The sequence below is a fragment of the Trichechus manatus genome, unplaced genomic scaffold (genome assembly GCF_000243295.1).
Source record: "Trichechus manatus latirostris isolate Lorelei unplaced genomic scaffold, TriManLat1.0 scaffold00094, whole genome shotgun sequence".
In the NCBI taxonomy this organism is placed as follows: domain Eukaryota; kingdom Metazoa; phylum Chordata; class Mammalia; order Sirenia; family Trichechidae; genus Trichechus; species Trichechus manatus.
In genome coordinates this window covers 1,129,173-1,152,310 of record NW_004444030.1, presented here as the reverse complement: position 1 = coordinate 1,152,310, position 23,138 = coordinate 1,129,173, and the positions used below count along the sequence as shown (strand labels likewise).

The 23,138-nt window shown below is 37.0% G+C and overlaps 1 protein-coding gene across 1 annotated transcript in view; it reads right to left on the bottom strand.

Moving 5' to 3' along the window:
- GRIA4 (glutamate ionotropic receptor AMPA type subunit 4) overlaps positions 1-18,592 on the bottom strand; it is a 435,870-nt gene extending 417,278 nt beyond the window's left edge. Inside the window, exons 1-2 of the mRNA XM_004382528.1 lie at positions 18,505-18,592; positions 17,163-17,321 (exon numbers count right to left, since the gene is read on the bottom strand). Of these exons, the coding sequence (XP_004382585.1) occupies positions 17,163-17,321; positions 18,505-18,592 (247 nt within the window). The remainder of the gene's footprint in view (positions 1-17,162; positions 17,322-18,504) is intronic.
- Between the last annotated feature and the right edge of the window lie 4,546 nt (positions 18,593-23,138).

The following is a 23,138-nucleotide window of genomic DNA, read 5'->3' as shown; positions in this document are numbered from 1 at the left end:
GTTAATTTCTACCTTGATGGCATTGTGGTCAGAGAAGATACTTTGAATTATCTCAACGTTTTGGATCTTGTTGAGGATTGCTCTGTGGCTTAAGATGTGGTCTATTCTGGAGAATGTTACATGTGCATTAGAAAAGAATGTGCACTTTGCAGTGGTTGGATGGAGTGTTCTATATATGTCCATGAGGTCAAGTTGGCTGATTGTGCCCTTTAGGTCTTCTGTATCTTTGCTGAGTTTTTTCTTAGTTGTTCTGTCCTTTACTGAGAGTGGTGTGTTGAAGTCTCCCAGTATTATTGTGGAACTGTCAGTTTCTCTTTTCAGTGTTGCTAGAGTTTGTTTTATGTATTTGGAGCCCTGTCATTGTGTGCGTAGATGTTTATTATGGTTATGTGTTCATGATGGATTGTCCCCTTAATCATTATATAGTGTCCTTCTTTGTCTTTTACGGTAGATTTTGTTTTAAAGTCTATTTTATCTGAGATTAGAATCACCACTCCTGCTCTTTTCTGGTAGTTGTTAGCTTGATATATTTTGGAAATGGCTTCTTAGTGCATATGATATGGAAAAGGACACCAAGATTTCCTATATATATGAATGATGAATAGTGGTGCCAGAATTCTTTCTAAAACACAAATATAATTCTGCTATAAACTCCTTAACATAATTCGTGCTGTCATCTGTCTTAGAATAAAGAACAAAATCCGTATGCTAACTTTCAAGGCCCCTCTATGCCTCTGTAAATCTTTATGGAAGCAGACTGCCACATCTCTATCACATGGAGCAGCTGCTGGGTACAAACTGCTGACCTTTTGGTTAGCAGCCGTGCACTTAACCACTGTGCCACCAGGGGTGTCCTATAGGGTTGCTATGAGTCAGAATCGACTCGAAGGCAACGGGTTTAGTTTTGGTTTAGTTTCCCTACCTCTGCAGGAGTATCGCCTCACCTCCACTAGGCACTCCATTCTCCTGCCACATTACTATTCCCCAAAGTTGTTCATGCATCTTGAAACCTTTTTTCCTATGCTTTTTTATTTGCCTGGAATTTTTTTTTAATCTCTCTTTACAGCCTGGCAAAGTCTCATGCATCTCTTCAAGGCCCAAGTGCGTTGTCACATAATTCCTGAATCTTCCTCCAACAACTTGTGTTCTTGGGTGGATAGGAGTTGAAGGAAGAGAATAGGGAAGAGGTTCAGACAAAATTAACAACAGTAATTTCCCAAATCATTCACTGACTAGGCACAGAGACTCCAGGACAAACAGTGCACCTATCTTTACCTGTCTATCAGCCAGGTCTGCTGTGGAAGATCTATACTCGTCTAAACAACTGATGCTTTTTAAAATCATTCAACTATCTCTATCAACTCCACATATCATAATTACATTTAGATGACATCTTTTTTTGCATCTCATGAGAATATCTTTTTCTACCATCAGACTTGTACTTCTGTAAGAGAACAAAATAATATAAAGAAAGAAAAAGGAAACATACAGTCTCTAAAAACAGAAAAAAATGCTTGAACTCACAACTGTTGGCATAATACAGACAGACAACTCTCAGTATTGAAAGTCTTCAATAAGCAGTGTGATTAGACCTTAATTAATTTAACCATTCCCCAACTACACACTGCCAAATAATTCTTTAATGAGCTTTATCTTGTCTGGAGATTTTCCTATATTTATGAGGTCAAATGATTCAAAATTTATAACAGATTTTCATAAACTGTGCCAAATTAATTTTCAAAAGCATTGCATCTATTTTGAATGCCCTAGCCACCTTGAGTGATTAAAAATTCTCTTTATCTTTACTACTACTATTTTCTAATTAAGTAAAGCTAATTTATATCTCATTTAAAACTTATTTTTCTATTATTACTAATAAAGTTAAACATGCTTTATGATTTATTTACTAGATTTATCTATTTACTCCAATGTGAATTATCTATCTGTACATCTTTCCTCCATTCCTTTCTATCTAAAAGAAGGTGTGTGTGTGTGTGTGTGTGTGTGTGTTATCCTTTATACAGTATAGTGGTATGGGATATTTTCCCAAGATTTCATTGCCTTTTTGTTTGTTTTAATGTTTAAAAAAAGGCAAGTACATTGAAATGGCAATCTTTATGGACAAGACAGACAAATTTAATCAAAGAAATTATTTTAGGAGAATTCACATTTAACTGACAACACGTACCTAAAAAGTATTGATCCATGCCCTGGTGTCATCCTGTATCTATCCTTTATCCCAGGCTAAACTGAATTTTAATCAGCAATAGAGATGAGCGCATAGTAAACGTTCACAAAGAACTGAAAGCAGTTCATAACTAACTGAATTAAAATTCAAGATGTTCCTGGTGTTTCCAAGCAAGTTGAAATTTAAGAGTGCACAAATACAATCATCAGGATCCCTGGTGGCCCAGTTGTTAAAGCACTCGGCTTCTAACCAAAAGGTCAGTGGTTTGAACCCACCAGCCGTTCCGCAGGAGAAAGATGTGGTACTCTGCTTCCCTAAAGATTATAGCCACGGAAACCCTATAGGACAGTTCCATTCCATCCTATAGGGTCGCTATAAGTCAGAATCTACTCGACAGTAACAGGATATATACAACCATTTCTTTCGAATTTAAAAATGCTCTATGGGGAGGCTTATTTGTAAAAATTCATGTGGAAAAGAGGAGAGTGTAAAGTTTTAATTGACCAAAAATGTTAAAATGAGCCAAGAGAGTGCTATAACTGACTAATTAAAAACCCAAATAATCTTGAGCTAACCTTATATGTATGAAGTTTAAATAATTGGAATTAATATTCTTACCTGGATAGATTGTGTAAGATCATGACTATGAGTGTTAGGAGCGTGGGGTGTAATTCTGGACAGAACATGACACGAGCGTGAGGGTTAATTCAGGTCACTACATTTTAATGAAACATACAGCATACTAGAGCTTGGATGCTAAAGGTTTTAGAAACTGTTATCTACGGAAAGTTTGCTTAGCTTAGAAAGGTACTACAGCAAAGTGTGATATCTGTTTTCAAAAATGAAACAAGTTTGAGCTTTATATTAAAGGAACTAGATGTATTTTGTGTCAGTCAATTCAGGGTATGAATTAGTTATTATAGATATCCAGCGAAGATGTGGGTTCCCTTCCTCCCTTCCTTACTGCCACAATCAGTCACCAAATATTTATTGAATATGGAACATTTATGGGATAGTGTGATAGGCCCTCAGGGTAGAGGTACTATCAGGCATCATCCTTGTCGTTAAGGAATTCACAGTCTGACAGAATTGATGTTATGCATATTTATGGAGTCCATGGGTGTGCAAACAGTTAAGTGCTTGACTACTGACTAACAAGTTGGCAGTTCGAACCCACCCAGAGGCTCTTGTAAAGAGAGGCCTGGTGATCGGCTTCCAAAAGATGACAGTCATGAAAACATTATGCAATGCAGCTCTAATCTGCACACATTGGGTCATTCTGAGTCAAAGTTGACTCAGTGGCAACTGGTTTGTTTTTTTGGCTTTATACACACACACACGTATGTGTGTTGTTAGCTGCTATAGAGTTGGCTCCGACTCACAATGCCTGGTCCTCTGCAATATATATATATGAAAACGTACCACAGTGGTTAAGAACTCGGCTGCTAACCGAAAGGTCAACAGTACGAATTCACCAGCCACTCCTTGGAAACCCTATGGGACAGTTCTACTCTGTCCTACAGGGTTGCTATGAGTCAGAATTGACTCAGCATCAATGGGTGTATCTCTGTCTCTATCTATATATATCAAGGCGTGTACAAGATACAAAGAGTACTGCACAGGAAATGTGACTATTCCAGCAAAAGCAGGCCAACGTATCTGTTGAATGGGATATCATTTAGACTTTTTTATTTATAGACATAGTATCTCTTTCCAAAAATCATGTGCATAGCCTTATAAGATATGCATAGCCTTATAAGATACCAAAGAAGTAAAACAAAAAACAAAATATATTTTAGAATATAAAAACAAGGGAAATTTTTCAAAATGAGGAGTAATAATGTTGTTACTGAATAGCAAATATAGAATTGAGTTTCCAGGTTGTCACAGCAAAAAAAAAAAAGAGAAAAAAAGAAAGAAACATTCTGACTTACAAATTTTCCACTAAGAAAGATGGAAGCATGCCAATTTTTCAAGGGGAAAAAACAAAAAGCACTTCCTGTTGCGTTATAAATCTTTGGAGCCAGGAAGAGGTTAACTGCTTTTCTAACTGTGCCTAGGTAAGACTATATTTTAACTAGTTAAAAATAAAGTAACTAAACAAGGATAAGCTCATTTTACAAGGGGAAGAAATAAAGGGTTATAGAAGCTATCAAATTCACTTGTGAAATTTACTATAGACAGTAAAATTATAGACGGTGCAATGTAGTTAATCAAGATCTGATAGGAATAACATTATTCATTTTACTCTGACCCCCCATTTTCACAAGCTTTCAGTGAATCCAAATCCACTAGTTTCATGAACTTCAAGAATTGCTGGGGAGGCAGCCCATATCTGAGCAGATGGGACTTTCCCGAGTGTGCTTACTAGTTTACCGGGGCTTCCCAATGGGCTTTCTCCTACATTGAAAGTGGAGTTATGTCAGCATTTTCAAGTTCTTTTGTCAGCAGACCCTGAATGTTAAAAGCATCTAGATGGTCTCTTCTACCAGATTTAAACTGATCAAAGTGCTATCTGACCAGCACAATGTACATCAAATTGCATCTATAGACCTATTTTCTTCTTTCCAGGACTTATTTTCTTCCTTTCTTAGTCCACCACATATATTGAATCAAATGGAAAGAATGGAGAAAAAAAATTCTTAAGACAAAGAAAATATATAACATTTCTTTTGTATCTACTACTTCATTGTCTTAATATCCTCTGCTTGAGCTTCTCTTAAGATCACGCATAAAAATTCTTAGCTATCATAAGGATGCCCTGACGAGGAGTGAGGAGAAAAGGCATCTCACACTGCTCATTAATTTATTCAGAGATATGTATTGATTCCTACTTGTATGGAGTTATAACTTAACAAGGCAGACACAGGCATAGATTCTTGGAAATTTATATTCTAGTGGGGAATATAGATGACAGATAAGTAAACAGATGAAAATAACAATTACAGATTGTGATAAATGCAATAATGATTATGAGACTGGTGATACAAAGTGACTGGAGCTTTGGAGTGGGAGGGATGACGCTCCAGAGGGTGGCCAGGAAGTATTCTCTGAGGTGATGACATTTGACCTGAGTCCTGAAGGTTCAGCAAAAGCTAGTCAACCAAATAACTGGACTGGAGAATTCAAAGAAAAGGGAATGACAAGTAAAAAGGAATAGGAAAGAAAAATTAAGCATGTTTAGGTAACAGAAAAGTGACCAGTGTGGGCTGGAGTATAGTGAGCAAGGCTAAGACAGGGGCAGATGCCAGAACATTCAGGACCATCACAAAGAGTCAGAATTTTATCCTAAGAATGAAAGCTATTGGAGAATTTTAAGTAAGGATGAGATGTGATCTGATTTATAACTTCATAAGAGAACTCTGGCTCCAGTATGTGAAGGGGATGGAGACAACAGCAGGAGCAGGAGATGAAATATAAAGCAATTAAAATAGTAGAGTTGACTTGAGCTAGGATGGTGGGGTAGAGCTGAAGAAAGATATATGGGTGATGTGTTTTGGAGATAGGACCAAGAGGACTTGGTCAGATGGTGAGTGTCAGTCAGGAAAACAAAACAAAACCCGGAGCCCTAGGAAGTAACAGAAGAAGCAAGAAAACAGATGATAAAAATGTCAAAACTAGCAATGTGACCACTAGGGACTGTTAAGGAAGGGTAGGGAGGTGAAGGGCAGCAAATAGAGTAACTTGGGACAAGATAAAACACAGAACTTCCGCTCAAACTCAAATTCAGTCAAGGGAAAAAGGGCAGGAGATTTGTACAAATATAGCAGTTCAAACCACTTGTAAAAGAATGGCTTATTCAAATAAATAGCGTAGGGAAAGAAAAAAAAGGATTGATTTTCAACACACATAAGAAAATAAATTCCAAAGGAGTTAAAGTTCTAAATATAACATTTTAAATCATAAAAATACTAGAAAAATGAAGGATAATATTTTTATAGATTTAAGGATGGGAATGCCTTCATAAGCATAATATGAAACCCAGAAGCTGTATAGAAAATGAGTCACAGAGTTGATGACATAAAATTTAAAATGTCTTTATGACAAAAGACATCCTAAAAGAAAATAAAATCCAAAGGCAAAGTGGAAAAGTAATTTGCAGCATACATGACAAAGGGTTAATTTATACAATACATAAAACTCTTTCAAAGATAAAGAGGAAAACATCTGCAAAGGCAAAGTACAGAGAGTTCACAGAGAAAGAAGTACAGGGGCTTATAAATATAGGAAAAGACTCTCAGCCTCACGATTAATCAAAAATATGCAAATGAAAGCAGCAATTAGATATCATTTTCACCCGTCAGTACAAGTGAAGAGACTGATAATGGCTAGTGTTGCCAAGTGATAGGAAAACAATTATTCTCACATAGCAGTGGTTGCAATTTAAGTAATTTTTTTTTTTTTTTTGGAGACTAAGTTGGCAATATCTTTTAAAATCAGACGTGTACATTATTGTCACCTCTAGAAATTGACTCTACAGGAATAGTCACACAAATACACAACGAGTTTTACTGTTGCTTTGTTTGTAATAATGAAAATGAGGAGACAAGTTAAGTGTTGATCCAGAGGGGACCGCGTAAATTAATCATACTAATTTCACACAACGGAATATTATATAGTAGTAAAAGAAAATTAGATAGCTCTTATATACAAACAGAAAATGATTTAACTATTTATGATAAGTGAAGTAAGCCATTTATAGAATATATATATATATACACTGCCACAAAGGAGCCCTGGTGGCACAGTGGTTAAAGCGCTCAGCTGCTAACCAGCAGGTTGGCAGTTCAAACCTACCAGCCCCTCTGCAGGAGCAAGATGTGACAGTCTGCTTCCGTTAAGATTTATAGTCTTGGAAACCATATGGGGCAGGTCTACTCTGTCCTACAGAATTGCTATGAGTCGGAATTTGACTCAACAGCAATAGGTTTGGTTTGGGTAGTGCCACATCATTTTTCTTAAATACATTTATTTCTAGATAAATACTGCAATCTTATGTTTATAGTACTCTATTTCCCTCTATCTAGGTAAAAATCTAGAAAGATTTCCAGAAAGTGCTTACTGTGATTATCCCTAAGTGACGGAATTACAGAATATTTTGACTTTTTAAAATTTCTGCATTATTTGAAACGTTCACAAGCGTGAGTTAGTTATAAAACAAAAAAAGTACGAAAAATGGAAAGAACATAATGTATATTTAAAGTTAATGATGAAAAAATGCTCATTTTGAAACAAGCATTTGAGCAACTAAAATAATCAATTAAATGCTGTTTCCAGCTTATGGTGTTTTCAATTTTTGTTGTATTTAGAGAATATAGGAGGTATTAAATCTCAAATATTTTGACCCTTTATTTCCAAAATAACATCGAACTTTCTAGTTGACAGTATGAGTAGTTCTATTAAGTTGAAGGCAAGTGGAGATGCTCTGAAGGCTGGAGTGATTTTAACATAGGGTGATGCTCTTTAAGACAGTCCTAACTATGTTTATTTGGAATCTAAAAACATGTCAAAGAAAACCTGAAGTCAAATGCCTGATATCTAAGCAAATCTTTAAGTACAGTACTCGGGAAATTATGTTTCAAATAGCTTTGGGTATTCTGAAATCAAATAACATTTCCATAAAAATATGTAGGCTGGCCAACTAATGAAGCATTCAATGCTGTTTGCATAACAGTTAAAGGAGCCATTTAGTCATTTTTACACATGGTGGTATTTATGACATGAATTTGGCAATGCAAAGTAATGTGGGTGTCATCATTTAGAATTCTGAAATTTCTGTACTGCATTATGAATCACAGACAAGAATCAATGCCTAGTATAAAATGTTATACATGTTTGCTGGGGTAAATCAAAGTTGTTAAAATAAAGAGGTAGCTTTGAGAAAAACATCTTGATCTTTAAATTAACAGTCACCTAGATAATACCACTCCCAGTAGTGGTTATCTTGTATAAACTGCAATGACCAAGATATTGTTGCATTATGAATGGCAGAAAATAGTATATTGGTTAAGAAAACAGACCTCAGGATCTGATGCACTGGATACTTTGTGATCTTAGGCAAATTTTCACAACTACCCAAATCTTCAGTATCACACCTATAAAAATGGTTATAATATCTACTCCTTAGGAGCTGCATAAGAATTGAGGTAACACAATAACTTGGTAGACAGTCAGCACTCCATTGTAGTAGCTGTTATTATTATTCTCAGTGGAGGAATGAGTTTTAAGGAACAAGGAGATATCAGCAATGTTAAATTCTGCGGACTGTTCACAGCAATGAGGAGTAAAGAACATCAATTGGACTTACTAATTTGTAAGTCACTGATGACCTTTAAGAGCACAGTGTTCCGGTAGTTGTGATGTTGGGGAAAAAGGTAAATAGTGATAAAAATAGAGGAAGCTGATGTAGAATATTTAGAACTTTTGATACTAAGGGAAAGAATAAAAAGAATAAGATGACAGTTTTCAAGGCAGAGGGCCAAGCCAAGGATTTTTTGAGTTAGGTCACACTAATTATTCTCTACATCAGGGAAGAAGCTAGTGGAGATGGATTTTATGGAAAAAATTTTTAAAAATCTGGTTTCCAAGATAAAATCCTATCCTGCTTCTAAAATGAAGAAGCTAAGGAATGAAGTACTGGTCTTTTACCTAATTCACATGCAAATGGCTAATGAGATCAGGCTTGGGCTGCTAGCTGAAAGATTGGAGATTTGAATCCACCCTGAGGCACCTTGGAAGAAAGGCCTGGTGATCTACTTCTTGAAAAATCAGCCATTGAAAACCCTGTGGAGCTCAGTTCTACTTTGACACACATGGGGTCGCCATGAGTCAGAATATACTGAACGGCAACGGGTGATACTTAGGACTCTGGTAATTGGCCTTGTTTTTTTTTTTTTGTTTGTTTGTTTTTGGTGAGTGGAACTCTTTGAAAAGCTGTTTAAAAGTTCAGACTGTCCCTATGAATACACACACACATACATTTTGCATATAATTAGGATAATTAATCTATCTTTTAATCCATCCATGAACCAATCCTCTCTTTTAACGGTCCATAGATCCCAGAAAGTTACCCTCTCTTAGGACTTAGAAATAATTTTGACAAACAGATTTAGGCTTGTGTATATAAATTAAAATTAACAATTTATTGAGAGGTCATAAAAGTTCCTATGAAATATCAACAGAAATATATTTATTCAAAAAGGATAAATTGCCTTTTCAAAATATAAATAACTCTTGAAACGATAAGAATGTCTCAGAATAAATGCTTTATATGTCACAGAAAATGTAATAAAGATAAAATTAATTGAGTTCTAACTATATGTTGAATGTTTTCCAGACATTTTTCTAATACTCATAAAAGTTATGTATGGTAGGTGTTATTTCCTCATGTTAATAGATGAAGAAAACAGAAACCAAGGCTCAGAAGTGTAAAGTAATTTATCCAATATCAGGATACAAATTCAGCCCAAAAGTCCAAATAAAACTATCTCCCCCTAAAATAAAAAAAAAAAAAAAACCAGTTGCTAAGGAATCAATTCTGACTCATGACAAACCCACCTAGCTCTAAATAAAGATAAGAATATTTTAGATATCAGCAATGTACATTACATACAAAACACTATGATTTAATAGAATCTATGTATGGTTAATAAAGACTGCTTTTTTTTCCCCCCAGGCCAAAATACAAAAGAACCCTCTAAAAAGAAGGAAAGGTCTATGTTAAAGATATTACAATTATCCTTGCAATTTATTCTTTAAACTTTGAGCCTTGGATAAGGCTGATCACTGTTTACTTGAAATTCTCACTATCTCTTGGCTCCTGTGAAATTACTCTTGCCGCATTTTCCTCTGAACTCTCTGACCCATTTTCCTTAGTCTCTTTTGGTTTTCCTTTTCCTGCCCCTTAAGTACTGGTACTTCCTAGGTTTTGTCCTCTGCAGTCTTTTCACTGTTTATGCTCTTTCTGTATGACATCAGCTACTTCTATGGCTCCAACCAACACCAAATGACTGTCTTCAGCTCAGACTGAACCCAAGAGCGCCCGGAGATACACCTATCAAACCGTCTACTTCATGTCTCCATTATGATGTCACTGAAACACCTCAAAATCAGTATGTCTACACTAAACTCTCATCTTCACCACACAAATCTACCCCTTCTCTGTATGTCCCTATCAAATCATTTTCGCAGGCCTGAAACCCGGGAAATCATTTTTAATTCTTATCACTCTCCGTAGGTGGTGCAGTGGTCAAAGATCTTGGCTGCTAACTGAAAGGTTATCGATTTGAACTCCCCAGCCACTCTGCAGGAGAAAGACGTGGCAGTCTGCTTCTGTAAAGATTTACAGCTTTGGAAACACTATGTGGCAGTTCTACTCTGTCCTGTAGGGTCGCTATAAATCATAATTGACCCAATGGCGGGGGGTTTGGCTTTCGGACCACCCTTTTTTCCCACCATTCCATACATACATCCAGTCAATCACTAAGTTCTGTCAGGATTACCTGCTTAATATTGTCGAATCTATGTGCTTTTCTCTCTCTTCAGTGCTTCCACTTTTAATCATATATTTATCATTCTAGAGTGTATTACTGCAAGATTCAATTAATTGGTCTTTTTCTTCCTTTCCAATCTATTCTTCCCCTTCCAACCAGTCTGTTCATTGTAAAACGCAAATTTGACCATGTTGTTATTGTGTATAAATCATTAATGGGTTCCCCTTTTTATTCAGGAGATTCTCCTTATAATGGCTATCAGATCCTCTGTGGGTCCATAGAGCTTCACTCCTTAGCCCATCTTTCCTTTCCTTCATGCTCAATACCACAGCGGAACTAAACCATATTCCATTGCTCAAACACACCAGGCTGTCCCACACCTTGGTGTCCTCTCATGTGTTCTCCTTTGGCCAGCATACCCTCCTTCCTTCCTCTTTTTCAGTTGCCTAAACTAAACCTTAACACTCAAATCAGGCAACACCTCTCCTAGGAAGCCACGCCAGGTTTGGTGTAATTATCCTTCCTATAAATTATCTCTATCATAACACTTTGTTTCTTTGACATAGCACTTAATCTTGTTGTGTTGTTGTTGTTAGTTGCTGTCCACTTGATTCTGGCTCATGGCAACTGCATGTGTTACAGAGTAGAACTGCTCCATAGGGTTTTCTTGGCTGTAATCTTAGTGGAAGCAGATTGCCAGGCCTTTTCTTCCGAGGTACCTCTGGGTGTGTTTGAACCATCAAGCTTTAAGTTAGCAGTCTAGCACAAACTTTTTGCACTACCTAGGGATCTTGCAATACTATACAGTAATAACTGATTTGTTTATCTTTTCCACTGGACTATCAGCTCCTTAAGGGCAGCAACTACTCCAGTTAAGTTATTGTATCCTGTTTCTAGCATAGTGTCTTGAATATAGTTGCCCCTGATAAATATGCTTAATGAATAAATGTGATAAATCCATTACTTATTCCAATGAATGAATGAAATCATTACATAATATGACTTTTGTCTTTGCTATATCACTCACTATCATATGCTTAATGAATAAATGTGATAAATCCATTACTTATTCCAATGAATGAATGAATTCATTACATAATATGACTTTTGTCTTTGCTATATCACTCACTATCATATGCTTAATGAATAAATGTGATAAATCCATTACTTATTCCAATGAATGAATGAATTCATTACATAATGACTTTTGTCTTTGCTATATCACTCACTATCATATGATTAATGAACAAGTTGCCCAGAAATGTCTTGCCATATTTTCTTTAAAACATTGTAATTAGAAAAAAAAAGATAAATGAAAATTCTTTTTTTCTTGCTTAATATAAGTAAACTTAATTTAAACGTGTGTTTTTCACATCCTTATAGCCTCTTGATAAGGCTCTACAGTTTATTAGCTACACAGTCTCTAGCAAGTTAAGTGACTCCTTTGAGCCAAAGCTGACCTATCTACAAAATGATGACTCTTTCCAGAGTGTCTCACAGTTTGAGTAAAATCATGTATATGAAAGCAGTTTAAGACTATGTATTGTCGTAAATGGGTCCACCCAGAGGTTCCTCTAAAAAAAATGCCTGGAGACCTACTTCCAAAAAATCAGCCTTTAAAAACTCTACGGAGCACAGCTAGATTCTGACACACATGGCATTGCTATGTATTGAAACTGACTCAATAGTAACTTTTTTAATCTTAAAATGGAAGGTGCATTATATACATTCTTCATTTTAAAATCCTCAACAATACTATTACTCTGTACATAAGACATACACACATTTCCCAAAGACAGCAAGTAAAATTTTTGCTCTTTGGGGAATAAACAACACTTGGAAGAATCTACATTAAAAAAAGTACTAAGGAGTTTTTGTGACAGTTTTATGAAAGCTTAATCCTGTGACAAGTCTGAAATTTATCAATTGAAATTATGCATCATCCTATCTGTTAAGAAAGGGACAAGCCATAGAAACAAGACTCATATCTTTGTCATTAATCTCACAATGGAAGATTAAGGGGAAGGGAGAAAAGTTATTATAAAACTGAAGAATTATTTCAAATTAGCATAGAATCTTGCCATTAATTCAAGATAAGGAAAGCTGCTGACAGTCACAGTAAAGTTATGTCACTCATTTTCCTAAAAATAAGTAGAAGTCAAAGAGTATCTAATTCTAACATACGTTTACTAATGTCATTGCAGTTCAGCCCAGAGTTTTATGCTTAGCATGTTCAAAATTAATACATCAGACCTATAAACCAAAAAAAAACCCAAACTCGTCGCCATTGAGTCGATTCTGACTCACAGGACCCTAGAGGACAGAGTAGAACTGCTCCACAGGGTTTCCAAGGCTATAAATCTTTATGGAAGCAGACTGCCACATCTTTCTTCTGTGGAGTAGCTGGTGGGTTCAAACTACTGCCCTTTTGGTTTGCAACTGAGCATTTTAACCCCTGTGCCACCAGCACTCCTCTACCAGACCTATACACACTCTTACATTGTCTTTTTAGGGCTTCATGTCCCTAGAAGGGAAAATGTATAACCATATTTAAATACTATTTAATTAAAGCCAAATATTACAACATTTAGCGCACTTAAATTCAATGAGTTCATAGTTGGAATTGACTCGATGGCAATGGGGTTATGTAAGTGGAAAGGCCTGCAAGTTTACTGGATATAAGGTCACATTTTCTCTGTATTGATATAAATTAAAAGCTATATTTTACATTCCATGCTACTTTTGCAAGTGACACTCATCTTGGACAATTAGTGTTGACAACTAAACCAGCCACAAACAGAATATTTAACTTAATAACTTTTTCATTATTACTTTGGTACAATATCCATTCTATTTGTGATTGCTACAACTTTTCCATCCGTTATCTTTTAAACCATTGAATAGAAAGATTTAGACAGAAAAGGAGAGGAAGACAAACACATCACTAAAAAAAAAAAAAAGAAAAATATTAATCAATTGCTTCTTATCAAAGTTAAAAAAAATATAAATACTCCATAAAATTATTTTATTATTTCACTAAGGTGATAATACATGGACACTTGATCTGTTTTATTATTGATTTCCTATTGCCCATCTGAAATTGAAAAGGACCATCTGGTTTGCACACACCAAATTTAGCACACATAATCCTCTATACCAAAATATCTCTATTCATTAGCTACTAGAAAAACGTAAGAAAACAGCCTGTCTTCAAGTTATTCCAAATATTTTGCAAGTGTATATCGAATTTAACTAGTATATTTGTTTGCAAAGATAGCTATTTTGGTATCTGTCTGAAATGTAATTGTATAATATTTTAATAAAATAAAATTGTCCATACTGAATTTATTTTTTAAATATTCTTTTGGCATCCCCCATACTTTGGATAGAATACAACAAAGAAAGGTAAACATTAATTAAATTTTGAAATTTGAATAAAAGGGCTACTGATTGCATCTATTTGTTGTTGTTGTTGTCATTGTTATTGGAATAGATTCTAATTTTATTTTATCCGTATTTCTTATCATTTTAGTTTTATATCGAGCAAAGCGTGATTTGCCTACAGCATGAAGAGTTTAAAAAAGAAAGTGTTTTAATTTAAGCTTATACAAGTACTGCTGAAAAGAAAACAAGCTATAAGAAATATTATTTTTCCTTAGGAATTCAGGATTTAGACCAAAAGTGATAAGTTTGGGTTAACCAGGTTCAGATTTAAATAGTATGTCAACTTTATACACAGAATGGCTTAGATTGCTAAAGTAGTCTTAGAGCGCTAAATTAATTCTGAGGCAGAAGAACTGGCATTAAACTATACCTGTCCACAACATGACCAAGACTCTTTATTCTCTAATCTGACGTTTTTGTCTTCGAGTATACAGTCCACAACATAATAAACATACCCTGTTTAATGGCCCTTATACAGAGACAGACTAGACTCTGCAATTTTATAAGAAACCACTGCAGGGAAATCATGATTAAATAAATCTAACCAGCCGCATATTATGTCTTTACACTTAATCCCACATGAAAAATTTAAAAATCTAGTCTGTATCACTGTGAGAAATGAGTTCCATGTTAATTCTTCAAAATACTAAGTTTCAAGACCTATTTTTACCCTTTTGTACCCAAAGGCATAGAGCTTGATAGATGAGGTTGCCTTATACTCACTGCTTACGTTTCACCTTTAATTAGAGTGGAAAATCATGCGTGTATATGCGCTAGGTCAGTCCACGCAACAAACACAATCACGTGACCCACACACTCTGACAATTGATTTTTCCAAAATTTTGCTTAGATTTGCTTTAAGGACATTCAGCATCCTCATTTGTCAAAACAAAATTCCCTTTTCTTCACTAGAAAATATTTTTCCTAATTTACAATTTACATTAAAAAAAATTCGTAAACACCTACATAAAATCAATTATTTATGATTATGAAAAACAGTAGGTTACTGACACTGTGTTACGCTTGGAAAAAAAAGATTTAAACTTTTCTTAGTTTCAATTTTCTCAATCCTAATATGAAAAGACCAGCATGCTATAGACATTCTACACTTCTAATGTTCTACTTTTGTTCTGTGTGCAGCTTCCTATCAGTTTCTTACGTTTACAGGAACTTTAACAGTAACATTTCATTTTATATAATATTTTCATCACACAAAGAAAATAATAATAGTTAAAATTATCCTAAATGGGGTTAACAAATGATGTACAGGATGAAAGCATTAGCACTTAGATAGTATATATATCTGGTAGTCAACATACAAACATAGAATACTTAAGAACTTAAATTATAAACGAAAAAAAAAACCAAAATCACTTATGTGTCTGTCACATTTAAGAAAATCTTTCAAAATTTATTGTAACTAATAATTACTATTTAAAAATTAATTTACTGTTGACAAAGTCGTTTCACGTATATTTGGATTATGGATGATTTTTAAAGCTAGCACTACTATTCATGTATTAAAGAGAATGCTTTATACCTATAATTACTTTTAAAATTTAGAAGACAAAAGTAGTAGCTATGAATTTGCAAATATGACTCTCCACAAATGAGCTCTAATTTATATGCATTTCTGTTTAAAAATAACACCCTCCTGCTTTACTGTGTTAAAGATTTTATAACTAACTACAACAAGTAAATTGTTTAATTCATTAGTACTTTTAGAAACTATGGTATTCTTGCAAAATGACACAATTCTGTCCGTTTTCAAAAATGTCAAATGCTTAAACTCCTAATAAACCAAGTTCTAGAATGAAATCCTAAAGAGAAGACAAAAATTAAGGAAAAGTGATCATGTCATCAGTTAGGTGAACTAATGGCAAATAAATATTGATCAAAATAATTAAATTAATTAAATATATAGCCTTTAAACACTTAAAATTCTTTGCTTTGAGTTTCACTTGTTTCTCTGTTCAGTACACTTCCTTTGAAAAATTTTTAAAATTAAAATATACCAAGTTTGATATAATACAAATGCTCTACAATTCAGATTGAACATTTTATTACTGCTATGAAAACATGCAAAATTTTATACAGAAATGACTCCTATATGTCTTATATAACCTATAGCCATTATCTTAATATGCACATTTTGAACAGTGGTATTAGCATGTAAAACTGAGGAGATACTTAACATTTCCTTCAAGAGTGAAAATGCAATATAAATGTTATATTGACTGATCATGTTTTAGATTGTTTTAAATTAATTTTTTTTTTACATTAAGTTACACAATATCTTGGAGGGAGCACCGAACAACTGTTTCATTATAGCATTAGGTGAGGTCACACTGTTTAGTTTCATTGTGTGGGATAATAGATCCATCCGGTTCGTTTGTGAATTCAGGTGGATCGGAGACTAATGTGATTTGGCACCAAGGTAAGGATTCACAGACTTATATCTACAGGATATATGCATTACGTGATAGTAAGAGACATTTACAACCCAGAATATAAGAGCAGGGCAGCCTCAAATGACATCACCAGATCATCTGCATCATCAACCAACCGACTCAAATATATATCCTACACACCACCACTCCCCTGTCTTTCTCACTATTAGCAAACCCTCCAAGGCTTTCCCCGGTCTAAGAGTATGTGTCTCCTTTAAAAGCAAGAGATATGCTAACTCAAATGAAAAACAAGAAACCAAAGGGATCAAATTAAAAAAAAAAAAAACTCAACTGAGTAAAATTTTCACTAAATTGACATTTAGATAATAGGAACAACAAAGAAACATTAAAGGAGAAATTAACTTGAATTATCTAGATAAAGAAAGAAAGGAAGGCAGGAAGATAGAGCCACCTGATTATCCGAGTCTAAACCTTGTTTATAACTCTGATTTGCTCCTGAATCAGGCATCTGTGGGAACCTTGAGTTTCTTTCTTTAAAAATTAAAACAACAACAGTAGTAATGAAGGGAACTCTATTGTCTCATCTTAATTCTCTTCTAATTTATCCATAACTTCTGTTTTACTTACAGGCATTTGTTACAGCAAAACTGTTGGCTGTCTCAATGTTGTCCACATGAGGTACCAAATTAAAAGGAGCTTCCGATGCATTGGGGCTGGTGTTATGAAGAAAAATTGCTAATCGAAAAGCAGTGTATTCCTGATCTGTGTTTCGGATGAAAAGACCACCTATTAAAAACAGCAGGAAAAGCACATTCAGTGTTTCCTCTGTTAAATGTTATACCCACCCCAAGCCCTGTCAAATCTACTGCGGTTCACAAGCGCAAGCATAAGCAGAAGGAACTGTCCCTGGCACATCTTGGGAGACTGCCCTTTGTCCCAAAGGTGCATGCTTAGTATTTTAGTCTTTAGGACACCTCAGCTTTTTCCTGTCCCAATTTGTCATGATCACAATGACCTCTGAGACCATTTAGTGTGTTTTCCTTTCTCTCTCTTGCCCTCCCCATGATTCCCAGCACCCTGCTACATCAGCTAGCTCAGGGCATTTCTAAGAGGCATGCAGATGAACAGAAAAGAGGATTTGCATTAAAATACAGAAATGAAGAGATGTGGTGACATGCAGTGAAGAGGGAAATCAGAAAGGAGAAATGAACTTTGTTTTCCTGCAGCTCGTGGACTCAGCTTAGTTAGCTCCGTTCTGTGCATAGTCCACGAGAAATGATGCAGTGTTGAAGCTGGGCTTAGCTGGAAGAAATTCAATAGCTGCGTCCCATTAAAAGACTGGAGAGGAGAATAGCAAGAAAAGCTAAGGATGGAGAGGGTCCCTAGAAATAGAGTCCAGATGGAGGAATACGGAGAGAAACCTCAAGAGAAAGACGAAACAAAAGGAGAGAAGGTTTCAGGCAAGGGATCTAACTTTGGAATCAGTTAACCAGTAGCAAGAAGAGGCGGGGGCTGCGGGTGGAAAAGCTTTTTTGCCCAGTGTCTTTCTGTAATAGCGACAAAGCTGCAGGGTCCAGCATGGGAAGAAGTGATTTTTTTCCCCCTAACAAACTTGACAACCTTCATGCTCCGGAGAAAGGGATAAAAAGAAATATCACATAAAATGCAATCAAACCCTACGGAGATTTTTTTCCCCGAACTTATTCCAATCCTACTTAGGCGACTTGAGCCAGAAGTGGTAATGAGGGTATGGGCCCGTGGAGGGATGGGTAAGCAATCCTGTGTACATTTTCAACTGAACCTGCACCAAAGAGGCAGTCTTTTCCTAAACGGGGAAAAGGAAGAAGAGGGAAGCAGAGAGGAAGGAAGTCTAAGGTTTCCTCGAATTGCTTATCAGCAACTCATTTAACTCACTTTCGGAAATCTGCTACAGCCAGCCACATGCACACCCCACGGGAGCAGAGCTTACCTATTTGCACGCTGCTCGGAAAGGCTCCCATGGCGAGTCCCCAAAATCCAGAAAATAACAAGACAATCTGTCTGCAAATAATCCTCATCTTCTTTTCTCCTCTCCCTGGCGCGCGCTCTCTCTTTCTCTCGCACTCTTCCTAAAGGCTGCTCAGAGAGGCATTGAGGACGATGGCGCTAAAATCAAAAACAACCAAAAAAAAAAAAAAAAAAAAAAAGAAGAAGAAGAAAAGGAGAGACGTTTGAGTGGTTTATGATTACGCCTATTTCCCTTTAGCAATCCATCGTGAGCTGCCAGATTTTTCCCGCAGTCTCCATAGCCCTGGGTGAGGTTTTCCGTCCGGCTGCAAATGTTGCACATGCAAAAGATGGTGGTGGAGTGTCTAGTGGCTGCTCACAGGGATGAGACATGCGCTCTATCTGTGCCTCACTCGCACTCGCGCTCGCCCCTCGCTTTCTCACATACACACAAACACTGGCGCCGCGGCCGCTGCACGCGCTCCCTCGCTCGCACCCGCGGACATCCCCCCACTAGGCTACACCAGCCTGGCGCTCCGCTGCCCTCCTCCCGCGCCCTCCCTGAGCGCGCACTACCTCTGCACGTCCCTCGCCCTCCGCCCGGTAGACTTCACCCTTGGGTGCTCACCGGAGCGCCCCGGTCTTTCCGACTCTCCGGAGCTAGTCTAAAGACTGGTTTTTGCTTCTCCTCCCCGATCACTGACTCCCTCCGCTCTTCTTCCCCGGTTCGCAAAGGGACGGACTCCGGGGCTGGGCACCCCCCAGTGCCCCTCTCTTAGCTTTCCCGGAGCCTCCACTTCTCAGCTGCACTTGGCAGGAAATTGGCCTGCGGGCGGGTCCGCAAACCAGGATTAGGGGCTGGGGGCGGTTAGTGCCTCCCCATGCCCCCGGTCCCCTGCCGCATCCTTTCAGGTTCTCCGGGAGGACGGGCTGCCTCCCTCCGCTCCAGCCCTCGCGTTCCCTCTCAGCCTAGCCCTCCTCTACCGCTGGGCTGCGCGCGCGGGGGGGGACTCCGGTCCAAGCTGCAGCAAAGATTTCTCACCAGCAAACAGCCCGGGAATCTGGAGAACCTGAGACAGGAACGAATGAGGTGAAGGGACTCGGGGAGGGGAAGGAGTAGAAAAAAGGGACAAAGGGCTACCCCTGGGAGTGCCTAAGAGGCCAGGGCTAAAGAAGAAACAGTTGTCGGAGGTCAGGCTCGGGGGAAGACCCAGAGGTGTTGAAAGACCCTAGGAAGAGAAGAAGGGAAGAAAAGGTTAATTTAAATAACAGGCAAAGTTTAAGGTAATGAACAGAATGAGGAAGAGACTGAGAAATTAAAATTGAATAGTGCCACTAATATATTCTCTGAAAGTCATGATGTAGAACTAGGAATAAAAACTGCATGAAATATAAAGTAGGTAAAGTAAGGACTCCTTTCTTTCCAGCCAACCATTCAGGAGGATCCTTTCCCCCTGTGCTGTGGCCCACTTCAGGAACAGGAGGGGCAGGTGTTGAGGTTCATGAAGGAAGGTGAGAAGGACAGTCCTTGGGGCAGCGGGCACAGGTGTCTGACAGAAAAATGGGGGTATTTTTCATCTGTATCTTTTCTTGCCTCTGGCTCTGAGATACTCTATCCCCCATATCACGTCTAGGAAGTCTTAAGCTCTTCATTGATGGTGTCAGTAATTGTTTCCACTGGGTAGAAGAAAATAAATTATCCTACAAAGTTTTAGGGCTATGATCTCACTTCCTCTCTAGGGTCATCTTTAGGATTGTCATTTTACCTGGTTGCCCTCATATGGAGCTGGTGCCCCACCTGGGGACAGTGTCTGTGGTGGGCAATGAGGGATTGGTTTCTGATACCCTCTGTATGTTTGGAGATCTCCTAATCTAAGCAGTCTATGAAGTCCCCTAATTCCATTAAACTGTGAGAGAAACCTCCAAGGGTTTTGAATCTTCATAGTTCTTTTGGGTGCCATTTGAGTAGAATCATATCATTTGGAGCCTGGAATGCTGGGTAATACCAGTTAGAGCCAAGCTTCAAGCATTCATTAGAGTTTAAGATTAAGGATCCTAGGATAGTGTCTTTCATTAAATATTGAAAATAATATACCAACTGCTTATGTTTATGTGGCATAATGGTTGGAAAAAGAGGAGAACGGATTGGTTAATGTGGAATTTTTGCACGGGCCCCACCTGGTAAAGCCTTTTTAAAAATATACACTCCCTTATTCTTTGAAGCCTCCTTATATTAAGGCATCACCATTACCTGTATTAGTAGCTTGTAGATGACGTTTAAAAATCACTGTTAAAACCTCAGAGTGCTTTTCTACTTTCTAAGTTCTGAGTTTTGCTTTTTACATCACAGCCTTTTTTACATTTCACAACCTATTACATTTCACCACAGATCGTTATGACAAAAACAACCTAATTGTGAGTAATTGGATTACACAAATCATACATTTGTCATTTTCTTTTATAAGGCTTTAGTCTTGCAAGTCAAGTAGGATTTGAAATGTTTTTCTTTTTTTCTTTTCTGTCAGGGTAAAAATGAAGGCTGTAAATAATAGCATCCTGTTTTCTCTCATAAGAAGATAACAAAATAAGTTGAATCCAAACTAAATAAAAATTTCAAAACACACCAAATCATTAAACTCACCACCCATTTTGGTAACTGATAAAGCTCAACTTGATATGTAAAGACAATTATTAACTTTTATTCTTATCAAAATTTAAAAATTTGAGCTTTCATGTGATGCGATGCTACTAGTGACATAAATGCAGTACAAATTCTGTTTTTTTAAAATAATTTATTTTTATTGTTGTTGATGAAAATATACACAGCAGAACATATACCATTCAACAATTTCTATGTACAATCCAGTGACTTGGATTACATTCTTCAAGTTGTGCAACCATTCTCACCCTCCTCTTCTGAATTGTTCAACCATGATGACTCCTGTGCTACTAATGACCACAAATGGTACAGCTGTATTATTTCGAAGTAGTAATTTTCTTTTTTGAATTTCTGTTTTTTCCAGTTAATTCAGACCTCGGTTTTTTTAAATTAGTCTATAATGTATCTCTCTAGAGGTATGTATAGGCACACATACACCTACACACACACACATATCTCCCTCCTCCCACCCCCATAATAATGCTGTTTCTTATTCCATCATACTGATGTGAGATGCCACAAAAGGGAAAGCATATTGGAGTTTGTTAGGCAAGAAGCCTGGGCCAGACTGTACGCATTCATAAGTAACAGAAATGACAATCAGCAATGCTGAAGACAAAATGGTGAAAAATACAGATGTGGCTGGTAAAGGTAGAGCCAACACCTGCACTTTTCATCCTGAGTGTCTGATTCTCTGCACCTTTTTTATAAATATGACTTGCCGTATGCCTCTTATTACCTCAAGTGTGAGTATGCATATTAAAAAAAAATTACTTGCACCTCTTTTTGGAGCATTTGTAAAAGTAGAGGTAAAATGTCCTGCTACATCAGTATAAAAAATTCAAAGGTTTATTACTAGTTGAGAAAACCAAAGACTTGTGTTTTGTTTTATTGTTTTTGAGCTATTATAAGTAAATAGCTTCAAAATTTCATTAACTTCTATTTGCTAATGGATTTAATTGAAAGTGTTATACCTGAAGACTTCTGAGAACTTTACAATTCCCCAGATCTCTGATCCTGTGAAGTGAATTCAGCCAGCATTTTGGTGGATGCACTACAGGAAAGGCCCGGTAGTGGGTGCTATTAGGGAATATCCAAAGATAATATGCTACAACCTTGTATTCAAAGCACTCACACAGCATGGCAGAATCTGATCACTCTGAGTCAAAAATTTTCTATCAAGGAATAGATGAGGGACAGCAATCTTGATGGGGGAATATCACAGAAGGCTTTGTGGAGGAGGGGTACCTAAACCCAAATTTTTTAATGAAAATAAATAGATACAGAACTTTCTATATAGAAAAATGGCATCCAGAAGTATGAAGGAGTGAAGCACATGCTGTTTAGCTTTTATGGGGTGCAAACTGGGGGTGCAGAGTATTAACAGAAAGTCAGGTTAGACCAAACGTGGAACACATTGAACAAAGTGGTTGAGATGTTGAACCTTAATCTGTGGGGAACGACCTGAGGCATAATTTTTTTTAAACAAGTTAATAGTATAATCAGATACGACCCTTTTAGAAAGGGAACACTGGTGGTAGTGGAGTTGCAAATGGTTTTGGTGGGACAGGAGAGGCAGGAGCCAAGAGACCAGCTTATAGGCTACTTTTTCAGAGGATCTAGAGTAACAGTTGGAATTGACTTGATGGCCAAGACAACAAGTCTTAGGTTCCCTAAAGTCCATTCTGACTCATTTGAACTCTACGTACAACAGAACAAAATACTGCCCGGTGCTGCACCATCCTCACAATCATTGCTATGTTTGAGCCCATTATTGCAGCCACTGTGTCATTTCATCTTATTGAAGGTCTTCCTCTTTTTCCATGACCCTCTACTTTACCAAGCTTGATGTCCTTCTCCATAGACTGGTCCCTCCTAATAACATGCCCAAAGTATGTGAGATGACATCTCGCCATCCTCATTTCAAAGGAGCATTCTGGCTGTACTTCTTCCAAGAC